Consider the following 14,247-nt stretch of genomic DNA (forward strand, 5'->3'; position numbering starts at 1 on the left):
CAGGCCCCCGCTCAGCCCCCGCTCAGCCCCCGTTCTGCTCCCCCTCAGCTCCCTCTCTGCTCCCCCTCTGCTCCCGCTCAGCCCCCGCTCAGCCCACCCTCTGCTCCCGCTCAGCCCCCGCTCAGCTCCCGCTCTGCCCCCGCTCTGCCCCCCGCTCTGCTCCCGCTCAGCCACCGCTCTGATCCCGCTCTGATCCCGCTCAGCTCCCGCTCTGCTCCCGCTCAGCTCCCGCTCTGCTCCCTCTCAGCTCCCTTTCAGCTCCCGCTCAGCTGCCGCTCAGCCCCCGCTCAGCCCACCCTCTGCTCCCGCTCAGCTCCCGCTCAGCTCCCGCTCAGCCCCCGCTCAGCTCCCGCTCAGCTCCCGCTCAGCTCCCGCTCAGCCCCCGCTCAGCTCCCGCTCAGCCACCGCTCTGATCCCGCTCAGTTCCCGCTCATTTCCCGCTCAGCTCCCGCTCAGCTCCCTCTCTCCTCCCGCTCTGCTCCCTCTCAGCCCCCGCTCTGCTCCCGCTCTGCTCCCTCTCTGCTCCCGCTCAGCTCCCTCTCAGCTCCCTCTCAGCCCCCGCTCTGCTCCCTCTCAGCTCCCGCTCTGCTCCCGCTCTGCTCCCTCTCTGCTCCCGCTCAGCTCCCTCTCAGCACCCTCTCAGCTCCCGCTCAGCTCCCTCTCAGCTCCCACTCAGCTCCCGCTCTGCTCCCTCTCTGCTCCCGCTCAGCTCCCTCTCAGCTCCCGCTCTGCTCCCGCTCTGCTCCCTCTCTGCTCCCGCTCAGCTCCCTCTCAGCTCCCGCTCAGCTCCCTCTCAGCTCCCGCTCAGCTCCCTCTCAGCTCCCTCTCAGCTCCCGCTCTGCTCCCTCTCAGCTCCCTCTCAGCCCCCGCTCTGCTCCCTCTCAGCCCCCGCTCTGCTCCCGCTCTGCTCCCTCTCTGCTCCCGCTCAGCTCCCTCTCAGCTCCCGCTCAGCTCCCTCTCAGCTCCCGCTCTGCTCCCGCTCTGCTCCCTCTCTGCTCCCGCTCAGCTCCCTCTCAGCACCCTCTCAGCTCCCGCTCAGCTCCCTCTCAGCTCCCTCTCAGCTCCCGCTCTGCTCCCTCTCAGCTCCCTCTCAGCTCCCTCTCAGCACCCACTCTGCTCCCTCTCAGCTCCCTCTCTGCTCCCGCTCAGCTCCCTCTCAGCCCCCTCTCTGCTCCCGCTCAGCTCCCTCTCAGCCCCCGCTCTGCTCCCGCTCAGCTCCCTCTCAGCACCCGCTCTGCTCCCTCTCTGCTCCCTCTCTGCTCCCGCTCAGCTCCCGCTCAGCTCCCGCTCTGCACCCTCTCAGCTCCCGCTCAACTCCCGCTCCGCTCCCTTTCAGCTCCCTCTCTGCACCCACTCTGCTCCCGCTCTGCTCCCGCTCTGCTCCCTCTCTGCTCCCGCTCAGCTCCCTCTCTGCCCCCGCTCTGCTCCCGCTCAGCTCCCGCTCTGCTCCCTTTCAGCTCCCTCTCTGCCCCCGCTCAGCTCCCGCTCAGCTCCCTCTCTGCCCCCGCTCTGCTCCCGCTCTGCTCCCGCTCAGCTCCCGCTCTGCTCCCTTTCAGCTCCCTCTCTGCTCCCGCTCAGCTCCCTCTCTGCCCCCGCTCAGCTCTCGCTCTGCACCCACTCAGCTCCCGCTCAGCCCCCGCTCTGCTCTCGCTCAGCTCCCGCTCAGCCCCCGCTCAGCCCCCGCTCTGCTCCCGCTCTGCTCCCGCTCTGCACCCGCTCAGCTCCCTCTCTGCCCCCGCTCAGCCCCCGCTCTGCTCCCGCTCTGCTCCCGCTCTGCTCCCGCTCAGCCCCCGCTCAGCTCCCGCTCAGCTCCCGCTCTGCACCCACTCAGCTCCCGCTCTGCTCCCGCTCAGCTCCCTCTCTGCCCCCGCTCAGTTCCCGCTCAGCTCCCTCTCATCTCCCTCTCAGCCCCCGCTCTGCACCCGCTCTGCACCCGCTCAGCCCCCGCTCTGCACCCGCTCAGCCCCCGCTCTGCTCCCTCTCAGCCCCCGCTCAGCTCCCTCTCAGCTCCCTCTCAGCCCCCGCTCTGCTCCCTCTCTGCTCCCTCTCAGCTCCCGCTCTGCTCCCGCTCAGCTCCCTCTCTACTCCCGCTCAGCTCCCGCTCTGCTCCCTCTCAGCTCCCTCTCAGCTCCCTCTCAGCTCCCTCTCAGCCCCCGCTCTGCTCCCTCTCAGCCCCCGCTCTGCTCCCTCTCAGCTCCCTCTCAGCCCCCGCTCTGCTCCCGCTCTGCTCCCTCTCAGCCCCCGCTCTGCTCCCTCTCTGCTCCCTCTCAGCTCCCGCTCTGCTCCCGCTCAGCTCCCGCTCTGCTCCCTCTCTACTCCCGCTCAGCTCCCGCTCTGCTCCCTCTCAGCTCCCTCTCAGCCCCCGCTCTGCTCCCTCTCTGCTCCCTCTCAGCTCCCGCTCTGCTCCCGCTCAGCTCCCGCTCTGCTCCCTCTCTGCTCCCGCTCTGCTCCCGCTCAGCCCCCGCTCAGCCCCCGCTCAGCTCCCGCTCAGTCCCCACTCAGCTCCCTCTCAGCCCCCGCTCTGCTCCCTCTCAGCTCCCTCTCAGCCCCCGCTCAGCCCCCGCTCAGCTCCCGCTCAGCCCCCGCTCAGCTCCCGCTCAGTTCCCACTCAGCTCCCTCTCAGCCCCCGCTCAGCTCCCGCTCTGCTCCCTCTCTGCTCCCGCTCAGCTCCCTCTCAGCACCCTCTCAGCTCCCGCTCAGCTCCCTCTCAGCTCCCTCTCAGCTCCCGCTCTGCTCCCTCTCAGCTCCCTCTCAGCTCCCTCTCAGCACCCGCTCTGCTCCCTCTCAGCTCCCTCTCTGCTCCCGCTCAGCTCCCTCTCAGCACCCGCTCTGCTCCCTCTCTGCTCCCTCTCTGCTCCCGCTCAGCTCCCGCTCAGCTCCCGCTCTGCACCCTCTCAGCTCCCGCTCAACTCCCGCTCCGCTCCCTTTCAGCTCCCTCTCTGCACCCACTCTGCTCCCGCTCTACTCCCGCTCTGCTCCCTCTCTGCTCCCCGCTCAGCTCCCTCTCTGCCCCCGCTCTGCTCCCGCTCAGCTCCCGCTCTGCTCCCTTTCAGCTCCCTCTCTGCCCCCGCTCAGCTCCCGCTCAGCTCCCTTTCTGCCCCCGCTCTGCTCCCGCTCTGCTCCCGCTCAGCTCCCGCTCTGCTCCCTTTCAGCTCCCTCTCTGCTCCCGCTCAGCTCCCTCTCTGCCCCCGCTCAGCTCTCGCTCTGCACCCACTCAGCTCCCGCTCAGCCCCCGCTCTGCTCTCGCTCAGCTCCCGCTCAGCCCCCGCTCAGCCCCCGCTCTGCTCCCGCTCTGCTCCCGCTCTGCACCCGCTCAGCTCCCTCTCTGCCCCCGCTCAGCCCCCGCTCTGCTCCCGCTCTGCTCCCGCTCAGCCCCCGCTCAGCCCCCGCTCTGCTCCCGCTCAGCTCCCGCTCTGCACCCACTCAGCTCCCGCTCTGCTCCCGCTCAGCTCCCTCTCTGCCCCCGCTCAGCTCCCGCTCAGCCCCCGCTCAGCTCCCGCTCAGTTCCCACTCAGCTCCCTCTCAGCCCCCGCTCAGCTCCCGCTCTGCTCCCTCTCTGCTCCCGCTCAGTTCCCACTCAGCTCCCTCTCAGCCCCCGCTCTGCTCCCTCTCTGCTCACCGATGCAGCCCCCCGCTCAGACCATCGCTCTGCTCCCGTCTCTGCTCCCGCTCATCCCCTCTCAGCACCCCTCCGCTCTGCTGCCCTCCTCTGCTTCCGCTCATTGCCGTCCCCTCTCAGGGCCCCCGCTCTGCTCCCGCTCCTGCCCCCGCCTCAGCCCCGCTCAGCTCCCGCTCTGCTCCCTCTCTGCTCCGCTCAGTTCCCACTCAAGGCTCGCCTCTCAGCTCGCCGCTCTGCTCCCTCTCTGCTCCTCCGCTCAGGCCCCCACTCAGATCCCTCCTCTGCTCCCGCTCTGCTCCCTCTCAGCTCCCAGCTCTGCTCCTTCCCCTCAGCTCCCGCTCTGGCTCCCTCTCTGCTCCCGCTCAGCCCCCACTCAGATCCCTCTCTGGCTCCCGCTTCTGCTCCCTCTCAGCTCCCGCGCTGCTCCCTCTCTGTTCCCTCTCTGCTGCCGTTCAGCCCCCACTCAGAAGTTGGAAAGGTACTGGGAGGGGGTATTCGGGACACTATTGAGGATTGTGGGGGTAGAGGCCAGGCCGATCTTTGGGGTGTTGGAAAGGCCGGAGCTGATGGAGGGAAGGAAGGCCGATGTTGTGGCCTTCGCCTCTCTAATTGCCCGGCGAAGGATATTGCCGCATCGGGGGTCGGAAACGCGGCCGAGAGTGGCGGCCTGGCCGGGGGACCAGGTACAACTTCCTTTGGCTGGAAATTAAGTTCGATTTGAGGGGATCAGCGGAGGGCTTTGAGACACGGTGGGCACTGTTCATGACACTGTTTGAGGAATTGTTCATTGCGGAGGAGGAGGGGGTGAAAAGGAGGACAAGTTGCACAACCTGTGAACTGTGAGGGGGTTGACAATGTTATTGATCTCAATCATTGAATTTACAGTGCAGGCTATTCGGCCCGTTGAATCTGCACTGGCCCTTGGAAAGAGCACCCTACTTATGCCCGCACCTCCACCCAATCCCCGTAACCCAGCTACCCCACCTAAAATTCTTGGACACTAAGGGGCAATTTAGCATGGCCGGTCCAGCTAACCTGCACATCTTTGGACTGTTGTGTTTTGTACTTTTGAATGTGTTTGGAATAAAATATATGTTTTTAAAAAAGGACAGTACCCACTGCACCACAAGATCCCCAATGAAAGACACCAGACAGAAAATCGAATTGTGCACTGATGGTATATTTACTGATGAATCGTGTCTGTCTTTTTGTCCTGATTTGACTGGCACAGCTTGTTTGGCATATTTCAACCTGGTGTATGACTGGGTGAAGGCAGCAGTGATGTTCGGAGTGATCGGAACAGTGGCCAGGCTCGATTATCTTGACCCGCCAAAACCACCAAAATGTATCACCATGCTGTATGTCTTTGCTGAAACGTAAGTGTCTGGATTTGTAAATATTCCATTTCAGTTCCTTCTCCCGGATGGGAAAAATGACTCTGTTTTGCTCCAGGTCTGGGGAGTTCGGGAATTAACAGCAAGAAAGAAATTGGCCACTTTGTTCCCTATAACACTTTACGCCTGTCGCTATAACAATGGGATTTTTCTACCTGTCGAGTTTAAGGAGGTGATGTTACAAGAGAGCGGGCAGTGTGGATAGATTGGGGCAGGGATAGAACATAGAACAGTACAGCACAGAACAGGCCCTTCGGCCCTCGATGTTGTGCCGAACAATGATCACCCTACTTAAACCCACGTAACCCGTATACCCATAACCCAACAATCCCCCCATTAACCTTACACTACGGGCAATTTAGCATGGCCAATCCACCTAACCCGCACATCTTTGGACTGTGGGAGGAAACCGGAGCACCCGGAGGAAACCCACGCACACACGGGGAGGACGTGCAGACTCCACACAGACAGTGACCCAGCCGAGAATCGAACCTGGGACCCTGGAGCTGTGAAGCATTGATGCTAACCACCATGCTACCGTGAGGCCCCTAACAGATGTGGACTGTGGTATTTTAAAGGATAGGCTTGGAGACCGCGAAGGTACAAGCAAACAAGAGCTTTATTGGGAAGGTGTTTTCTCTACGAGCTGTCAGGCTAGACTAGGATTAGTCAATGCCACCATCAATACGTCACGCGATCTTACTCTGTGACCTTGTTCCAACGAGGAACAAAAATGAATGTACAGCAGACTGAACTTCCGACTTACTCTTCATTGAATTATAGAAGGCCATTCGGCCCATCCAGGCTGCACCATCACTTTCGAGGAACATGCCACTTGGTTACTAATCCTGGCTCTTTTCTTTGAGAAATCATTGAATTCCCATTTGATTAACGATTGAACCTATTCCCTATCAGGCGCTTCATTTCAAACCTTAACCATGCACTGCATCGAGAAACTTTTCCTCATTCTACCTTTAGTTCTTTTGCCCACCAGCATTTTATCTGTACCCTCCAGCCATTTGATATATTTGTGATTGAAAATACCTTGATCAAGTCTTCTCTAAAACTTCTCTTGTTTAAGGAGAACCCTTTTATTTGTAAATGGGATGTTGGCATTTCTGGTGATGCCAACACGTATTGCCCATTCCTAATTGCCCTTGAGATGGGCGTGGCAAGGTCCCCTCTGACTGGAGATTTTTGATCTCACGTCTACTGGAATTAACACAGCATCAATTAATTCCTTTGACATAGAACAAGTTAAGAATCTATTTAAGATCAGGTCTGAAGAGTTCTATAGGTAAAGGTAATTGAAAGTTTCATGGAAGATGATGGTTACTGAGTTGATTTTTCGGATATATGGGATGTGGGTGTCGCTGGCTAGGCCAGCATTTATTGCCCATCCCTAATTGCCCTTGAGAAGGTGGTGGTGAGCTGCCTTCTTGAATCGCTGCAGTCCATGTGGTGTAAGTACATACACTGTGCTGTTAGGGAGTGAGCTCCAGGATTTTGACCCAGCGACAGTGAAAGAGCGGCGATATATTTCCAAGTCATTATGGTGAGTGGCCTGCAGGGGAACTGCCAGATGATGATATTCCCCTATGTCTGCTGTCCTTGTCCATCCAGATGGCACTGCGCTTGGAAGCTGCTCTCTAAGACGTGATGAATGTAGAATTTGTTAAATATTATATTTTATATTTGTGGCAGTTAAAAACCCTGGTTTAAAATGCATACAGGCAGTGTGTCCACTAAAGGTGTAATTAAGGTGTCGTAAAATGTGAGGTAAATATTGATTTTCACCATTTACTTGTTTACACAGAGATGGCTAATGGGCTATTGTGTTGACAGTTGTTTTGATGTTAATGTGGTTGATAGAGATGAGGAGAAATTTCTTCAGCCAGAGAGTGGTAGGTCTGTGGAATTCATTGCCACAGAGGGCGGTGGAGGCCGGGACATTGAGTGTCTTTAAGACAGAAATTGATAAATTCTTGATTTCTAGAGGAATTAAGGGCTATGGGGAGAGAGCGGGTAAATGGAGTTGAAATCAACCATGATTGAATGGTGGAGTGGACTCGATGGGCCGAATGGCCTTACTTCCACTCCTATGTCTTATGGTCTTATACTGTGTTTAAAGTAAAGTTTGTTTTCACATAAAAGATGCCGATTGGAGTCATCACTCCTGGGTGAAGTATCGTTTCCTCACGGTTTTACAAATTCAAACATTGTTTGGGGTTCTCGTCCAGTGTCCTAACAAAAGTTGGGATCTAGTCCAGTGTCCTAACAAAAGCTGGGATCTGGTCCAGTGTCCTAACAAAAGTTGGGATCTTGTCCAGTGTCCAAACAAAAGTTGGGATCTTGTCCAGTGTCCAAACAAAAGTTGGGATCTTGTCCAGTATCCTATCAAAAGTTGGGATCTGGTCCGGTGTCCTAACAAAAGTTGGGATCTGGTCCAGTATCCTATCAAAAGTTGGGATCTGGTCCGGTATCCTATCAAAAGTTGGGATCTGGTCCGGTGTCCTAACAAAAGTTGGGATCTGGTCCAGTATCCTAACAAAAGTTGGGATCTGGTCTAGTGTCCTAACAAATGTTGGGATCTGGTCCAGTGTCCTAACAAAGGAGCCTGGGTGAGTTCCTGCAGTGCATAGAACATAGAACATAGAACAGTACAGCACAGAACAGGCCCTTCGGCCCTCAATGTTGTGCCGAGCCATGATCACCCTACTCAAACCCACGTATCCACCCTATAACCGTAACCCAACAACCCCCCCTTAACCTTACTTTTATTAGGACACTACGGGCAATTTAGCATGGCCAATCCACCTAACCCGCACATCTTTGGACTGTGGGAGGAAACCGGAGCACCCGGAGGAAACCCACGCACACAGGGGGAGGACGTGCAGACTCCACACAGACAGTGACCCAGCCGGGAATCGAACCTGGAGAGCATGGACACGCCAGACCAATCGGTGATCCAGGGTTTTATTTAAAAACAAATAGTTATAGGGATATGCGTGTCGCTGATATTTATTGCCCTTCCCTCGTTGAGAAGGTAGTGATAAGCTGTCACCCTGAACAGCTGCATGGTGTACTTCCTCCCACGGTGATGTTAGGGACTGATGTCCGAGATTTGTACCGAGCAATGTAAGATAACGGTAAAGTCACCATAGCCCCAGATGACCAAAGGGCTGCTTTCCCCTTTGGGGAGGGGGAGGGGGGGGGGGGGGGGGGGGGGGGGGAGGTGACTGGTGGTGATTTAACCTGAGGGTCACCACACCTCAGGCAAGGGGCAAAGTTGAGAAGGCGGGGCCTTCATGAATAACCTCAGCCGGTGCGGGAATTGAACCCACACTGCTGGCCTCGCTCCGCATCACGAACCAGCTGTCTAGCCAAGTGAGCTACTATGAGGTGAAACCACCATATTGATTAAGGAAGCACATTGCAACATGTTCCCACAGAAGGTGGGACAAGTTGGGTAGATTGCGGCTGCAGGTTAAACCACTTCCATCCCTCTTTGCTTTCATACCTTTTACCAGTGAGAATGCGGGGAAAAGAATCCACTTTAAAATATTTCATGGGTGGGAGCGGCACGGTGGCGCAGTGGTTAGCACTGCTGCCTCACGGCGCTGAGGACCCGGGTTCGGTCCCGGCCCTGGGTCACTGTCCGTGTGGAGTTTGCACATTCTCCCCATGTCTGCATGGGTCTCACCCCCACAACCCAGAGATGTGCAGGGTAGGCGGATTGGCCACGCTAAATTGCCCCTTAATTTGTAAAAAAAAATGAATTGGGTACTCTAAATTTATGTCAAAATATATTTCATGCCATCTGCTAATTGTATGATTTATGTTTTCAGGCACTTTGACAGAGGAATAAATGACTGGCTCTGCAAGTGAGTAACAAATGTTCATTTAATTCCTTTCAATTTTCAACCCGGGACAAGATCACATTTTTAAAAACATTACAGGACGTGGGTGGGCCTGGCTGGGCCCGCATTTGTTGCCCATCCCCAGTTGCCACTGAATTGAGTGCTTTGTTCGGCCATTTCAGGGGGCAGTTAATAGTCAACCACATCGCTGTGGGTCTGGAGTCATGTGTAGGCCAGACCGGGTAAGGGCGGCAGATTCCTTTCCTGAAGGAACATTATTGGATTGGATTTGTTTATTGTCACGTGTACCGAGGTGCAGTGAAAAGTATTTTTCTGCGAGCAGCTCAGACAGATCATTTAGCATTTGAAAGAAAAGAAAAGAAAAAGAAAGGACAATGGGGTTTTTACAACAATCAACGATAGTTTCATGGGCACCATTACTCCCGTGTACTTTTTCTTTTCCCCAGGTACGTTTATGATTATCTGGGAGAAGACCATGACAACATTCTGAAGGAGCTGCTGGCCACAGTTTGCACCTTCCTAATCACCACTCTGTGGCTGGGCCCAGGGAATGTGGTCTACATCTGGTCCGTGTGTAACTGCTTTGGCCTGAACTTTGAACTCTGGGTGCAAAAGTTCTTCCAGCGTGAGCCCTTTGCATCAATTGAGGTACGGTCCTAGTTTCAAAACACGCCCCTTGTTGGTTGATATTCTTTGCATCCACTCCTTACTCCCTGAAGTTGGGTGATTCTGCAAATATCCTGGTTCGGGAGGTACAAGCTGAGCCATTCAGACCTCTTATTGTCAATGCCTGGTTTGGTAGCACTCTCACACCTGCATCCGGAGGCCGTGGGTTCAAGCCCCTACCCCAGGATTTGAGTGTACAAATGTAGACTGACAATCCTGGACAGTATTGATTGCTATTTTTCGGATGAGATGCGAAACTGAGGCCCTTCCTGGCCTCACGGGTGAACTCAAGAAATGGGAGCAGAGAGTAGACCACTCGGCCCATCGAAGCCTGCTCCACCATTCAGTACCGCCATGGAGATCTTGGTCTCCATTTTCCTGCCTCTACCCATATGGCCTCAATTCCCCGAGAGACCAGAAATCTGTCTATCCCAGTTTTAAGTACATTAAACCGGGTGTCATAATATGGACCCATGCACATCATGAGGTAAAAGCAGGCAGTGACAGACACCCAGGTGAGCCAATCAATATACAGGGCAGAACACGACCAATCACAAGTCAGAACACCAAAGGGGGGGGCTTCCAACTATAAACACACAAGGCATCAGCACTCCGCCTCTTTCCACTGGTGATAGCTGTAGTGACAGTCAGGGTGTACAAATCATTCAACACCTCCTACACGTGGATCAGAACTAGCCTGGTCTAGATAGTTAGAGTTAGTTTACTTAGGAGTAGAGAATCAACCCACAGGCAGCTGTGTGTTTCGTTACTGGAGTTCAATGAACTCTATTGAACCAACGCCTCCGTTTGCTGTGTGCTTTATCAGTCAACTGCATTGTGTTGCAGTCTGTGTTACCCCAGGGTGAATAACACGACACCGGGGAGCATTCCACAACCCTTGGGGGCAGAAAATGCCAATGGTTCACGGGCCGGAGTGAAGAAATTCCTCCTCATCTCAGTCCTAAATTATTGGCTCCTATCCTGAGGCTGTGCCTCACGTTTGAGATTCCCTGACCAGGTCTCGTTGCACATTTGCCTCCCCTAATTTATTGCCATTCAGATGATAACCTGCCGTCCTGTTTTTGCTGCCTCCTCTCCCTCCGAACTGCTCTATTCTTTATTTCGAGCCAGTGTTCCCGGGTTCTACACTTCTCAGCCAGGGGAAGCATCCTATCATTGCCTCTGGACAGGAGAGAAACCTGTTAAATGTCTGCACACATTTACGGATCATGGAGCAGTTGATGGGATGAAAATGCAAAATGAAAATCGTTTATTGTCACGAGTAGGCTTCAAATGAAGTTACTGTGAAAAGCCCCTAGTCGCCACATTCCGGCGCCTGTTCGGGGAGGCTGTTACAGGAATCGAACCGTGCTGCTGGCCTGCTTGGTCTGCTTTCAAAGCCAGCAATTTAGCCCTGTGCTAAACAGTAACGAGGAGGCAGGGCACAATTTTGTGCACAGTAAGAAGTCTTATAACACCAGGTTAAAGTCCAACAGGTTTGTTTCAAACACTAGCTTTCAGAGCACTGCTCCTCCCTCAGGTGAATGGAGAGGTAAGTTCCAGAAACATATATATAGACAAAGTCAAAGATGCCAGACAATGCTTAGAATGCGAGCATTTGCAGGTAATTAAGTCGTTACAGATCCAGAGAGAGGGGTAATCCCAGGTTAAAGAGGTGTGAATTGTCTCAAGCCAGGACAGTTGGTAGGATTTTGCAAGCCCAGGCCAGATGGTGGGGGGTGAATGTAATGCGACTTGAATCCAAGGTCCCGGTTGAGGCCGTACTCATGTGTGCGGAACTTGGCTATAAGTTTCTGCTCGCCGATTCTGCGTTGTTGCGCGTCCTGAAGACCGCCTTGGAGAACGCTTACCCGGAGATCAGAGGCTGAATGCCCTTGACTGCTGAAGTGTTCCCCGACTGGAAGGGAACATTCCTGCCTGGCGATTGTCGTGCGATGTCCGTTCATTCGTTGTCGCAGCGTCTGCATGGTCTCGCCAATGTACCACGCTTCAGGACATCCTTTCCTGCAGCGTATGAGGTAGACAATGTTGGCCGAGTCGCACGTGTATGTACCGCGTATCTGGTGGGTGGTGTTCTCACGTGTAATGGTGGTACCCATGTCGATGATCTGGCACGTCTTGCAGAGATTGCCATGGCAGGGTTGTGTGGTGTCGTGGTCGCTGTTCTGAAGGCTGGGTAGTTTGCTGCAAACAATGGTTTGTTTGAGGTTGCGCGGTTGTTTGAAGGCAAGTAGTCAGGGTGTGGGGCTGGCCTTGGCAAGATGTTCATCTTCATCGATGACGTGTTGAAGGCTGCGAAGAAGATGTTGTAGTTTCTCCGCTCAGGGAAAGTACTGGACGACGAAGGGTACTCTGTTGGTTTTGTCCCGTGTTTGTCTTCTGAGGAGCCATTTTGTGTGGCAGCAATGGTCTCCCACCAACAATGATTAATGTGCATGGGGGTTTTTTATGAAATAAATTCATTCAGTAATAATAATCTTTATTGTCACAAGTAGGCGTACATTAACAGCGCAATGAAGTTACTGTGAAAAGCCCCTAGTCGCCACATTCTGCCACCTGTTCGGGTACACAGAGGGAGAATTCAGAATGTCCAAATCACCCAACAGCACGTCTTTCAGGACTTATGGGAGGAAACCGCAGCACCCGGAGGAAACCCACACAGACACGGGGAGAGCGTGCAGACTCCACACAGACAGTGATTCCCCAAGCGGGAATCGAACCTGGGACCCTGGCACTGTGAAGCAACAGTGCTAACCACAGTGCTACCGTGCCGCCCAATTTTTCAGCAGCACTCTGAATCATCAGTCCAGGCCTCTGGATTGCTAGTTCAGTGACATCACCGTTATTCTACCTTCCCCAGTAAGGGTTTGCTGGCAATGCAGGTATTATAGTTATAGCTGTTCAGCCTGGTCAACATGCTTAGTGCCATACTCCCCACTCTCTTTCTGTCTGTGACCCTCGGACATCCTCATCCTCGAGCACCTGTCCAACTCCCGTTCAACATGGTTCATGGAATTAGCACTCACTAGTGTTTCAGGTTGAGTTGTTCCAATCCCGACTGCTCTCCCAAGCCAGAGAAATTCCTCTTTGTGGAGTCACAGAGGGATTGACAGCATATAAAGAGACCACTCAGCCCATCATCTATGTGCCATCCGAGAGACATCTGGCCTCATCCTATCCCACAGCTCTTGGCCCTGTAGCATTTGGTGCCTCAAGTGCATATCTAATTTTCCTTTTGGAATGCGATGAGGTTCTCTGCTTCTGCTTCCTTCTCGGGGCAATGAGGGATGGGCAATAAATGTTGGCCTATCCAGTGAGACCCTCATCCTGTGAGCAAATATAAATCCAGGCAGTGAGCACCAGACCCCCCCCCCCCCCCCCCCCTTAGGGTAAACAGATTTCTCCTTAGCTCCCTCTAATGATCGTACTAATTACATTAAATCCAAACCCCCCCACCCACCTCCCCGGTAGTCCTTACTGCTGAAATTCTCCATTACTGTCAGCATCCTTATAAATCTCCTGCACGCCCTCTCCAGCCCAAGTACATTCCCCTGTCATGTGACGATGGAATTAAGTGCTATGGTCGTGATGGAACCATCAATTCACCAGACACGTGTTTCGATATGAATCTAGGCTTTAATCGGCTTACTACAGAGCCAGCCTGTTACCCGTTGATGAACTCTCAGTGAACTGCAGGCTGACTCTGGACAAGGGTATTTTTACAGCAGCACTAGGGGGAGGAGTCGTGGGCGGAGCCAAGGGTGGAGCCCTGTGCAAGCTCCTGAGCATTCCCAGAGCTACTCCCCCTAGTGGTCGGATAACGCTACTGCGCTTACAAAGACATAGTGTGAATTATCATGTTACATTCACCACAGGTCGAACTAACGTTTTATGTATTTTCAGCACGTCCTCCCCGCTCTGACACACTGTGCCTCAGACAGTTAAGGAAAGGATTCCACCTCCCTTATTGACCTAAATGAAAAGCGAAATACTGCAGGTGCTCAAATCGGATACTCAGCGAGACCTTGGTGTCCTCGTGCATCAGTCGCTGAAAGTAAGCTCGTAGGTACAGCAGGCAGTAAAGAAGGCAAATGGTATGTTGGCCTTCATAGCGAGAGGATTTGACTATACGAATAGGGTATTGGTGAGGCCACACCTGGAGTATTGTGGGCAGTTTTGGTGTCCTTATCTGAGGAAGGATGTTCTTGTTATGGAGGGAGTGCAGCGAAGGTTTACCAGGCTGATTCCTGGGATGGTGGGACTGTCATATGGAGAGAGACTAAGTCGGTTAGGATTAGATTCATTGGAGTTTAGAAGAGTGAGAGGGGATCTCATAGAAACTTACACAATTCCGACAGGATGAGACAGAGTAGATTCAGGAAGAATGTTCCCGATGGTGGGGGAGTCCAGAACTAGGGTCATAGTTTGAGGATAAGGGGGTAAACCCTTTAGGACTGTGGTGAGGAGAAATTTCCTCACCCAGAGAGTGGTGAATCTGTGGAATTCACGACCGCAAGAAAGTAGTTGAGATGAAAATGCTGTGTAATTGCAAGAAGGAATTAGATGTCGCTTTTGGGGCTGAAGGGATCAAGGGATATGGGGGGGGGGGGGGGGGGGGGGAGGTGGGATCAGGGTATTGAGCTTGATGATCAGCCATGAACATAAT

At 54.4% G+C, this 14,247-nt stretch overlaps 1 protein-coding gene across 2 annotated transcripts in view; it reads left to right on the forward strand.

Moving 5' to 3' along the window:
• hhatlb (hedgehog acyltransferase like, b) overlaps positions 1-14,247 on the forward strand; it is a 113,326-nt gene that overhangs the window by 82,796 nt on the left and 16,283 nt on the right. For both annotated transcript variants that reach the window (XM_038798521.1, XM_038798520.1), the window contains exons 8-10: positions 4,851-4,995; positions 8,862-8,897; positions 9,341-9,542. In XM_038798521.1, coding sequence (XP_038654449.1) covers positions 4,851-4,995; positions 8,862-8,897; positions 9,341-9,542 — 383 coding nt within the window. The remainder of the gene's footprint in view (positions 1-4,850; positions 4,996-8,861; positions 8,898-9,340; positions 9,543-14,247) is intronic.

The sequence above is a fragment of the Scyliorhinus canicula genome, chromosome 5 (genome assembly GCF_902713615.1).
Source record: "Scyliorhinus canicula chromosome 5, sScyCan1.1, whole genome shotgun sequence".
NCBI classification, from domain to species: Eukaryota; Metazoa; Chordata; class Chondrichthyes; order Carcharhiniformes; family Scyliorhinidae; genus Scyliorhinus; species Scyliorhinus canicula.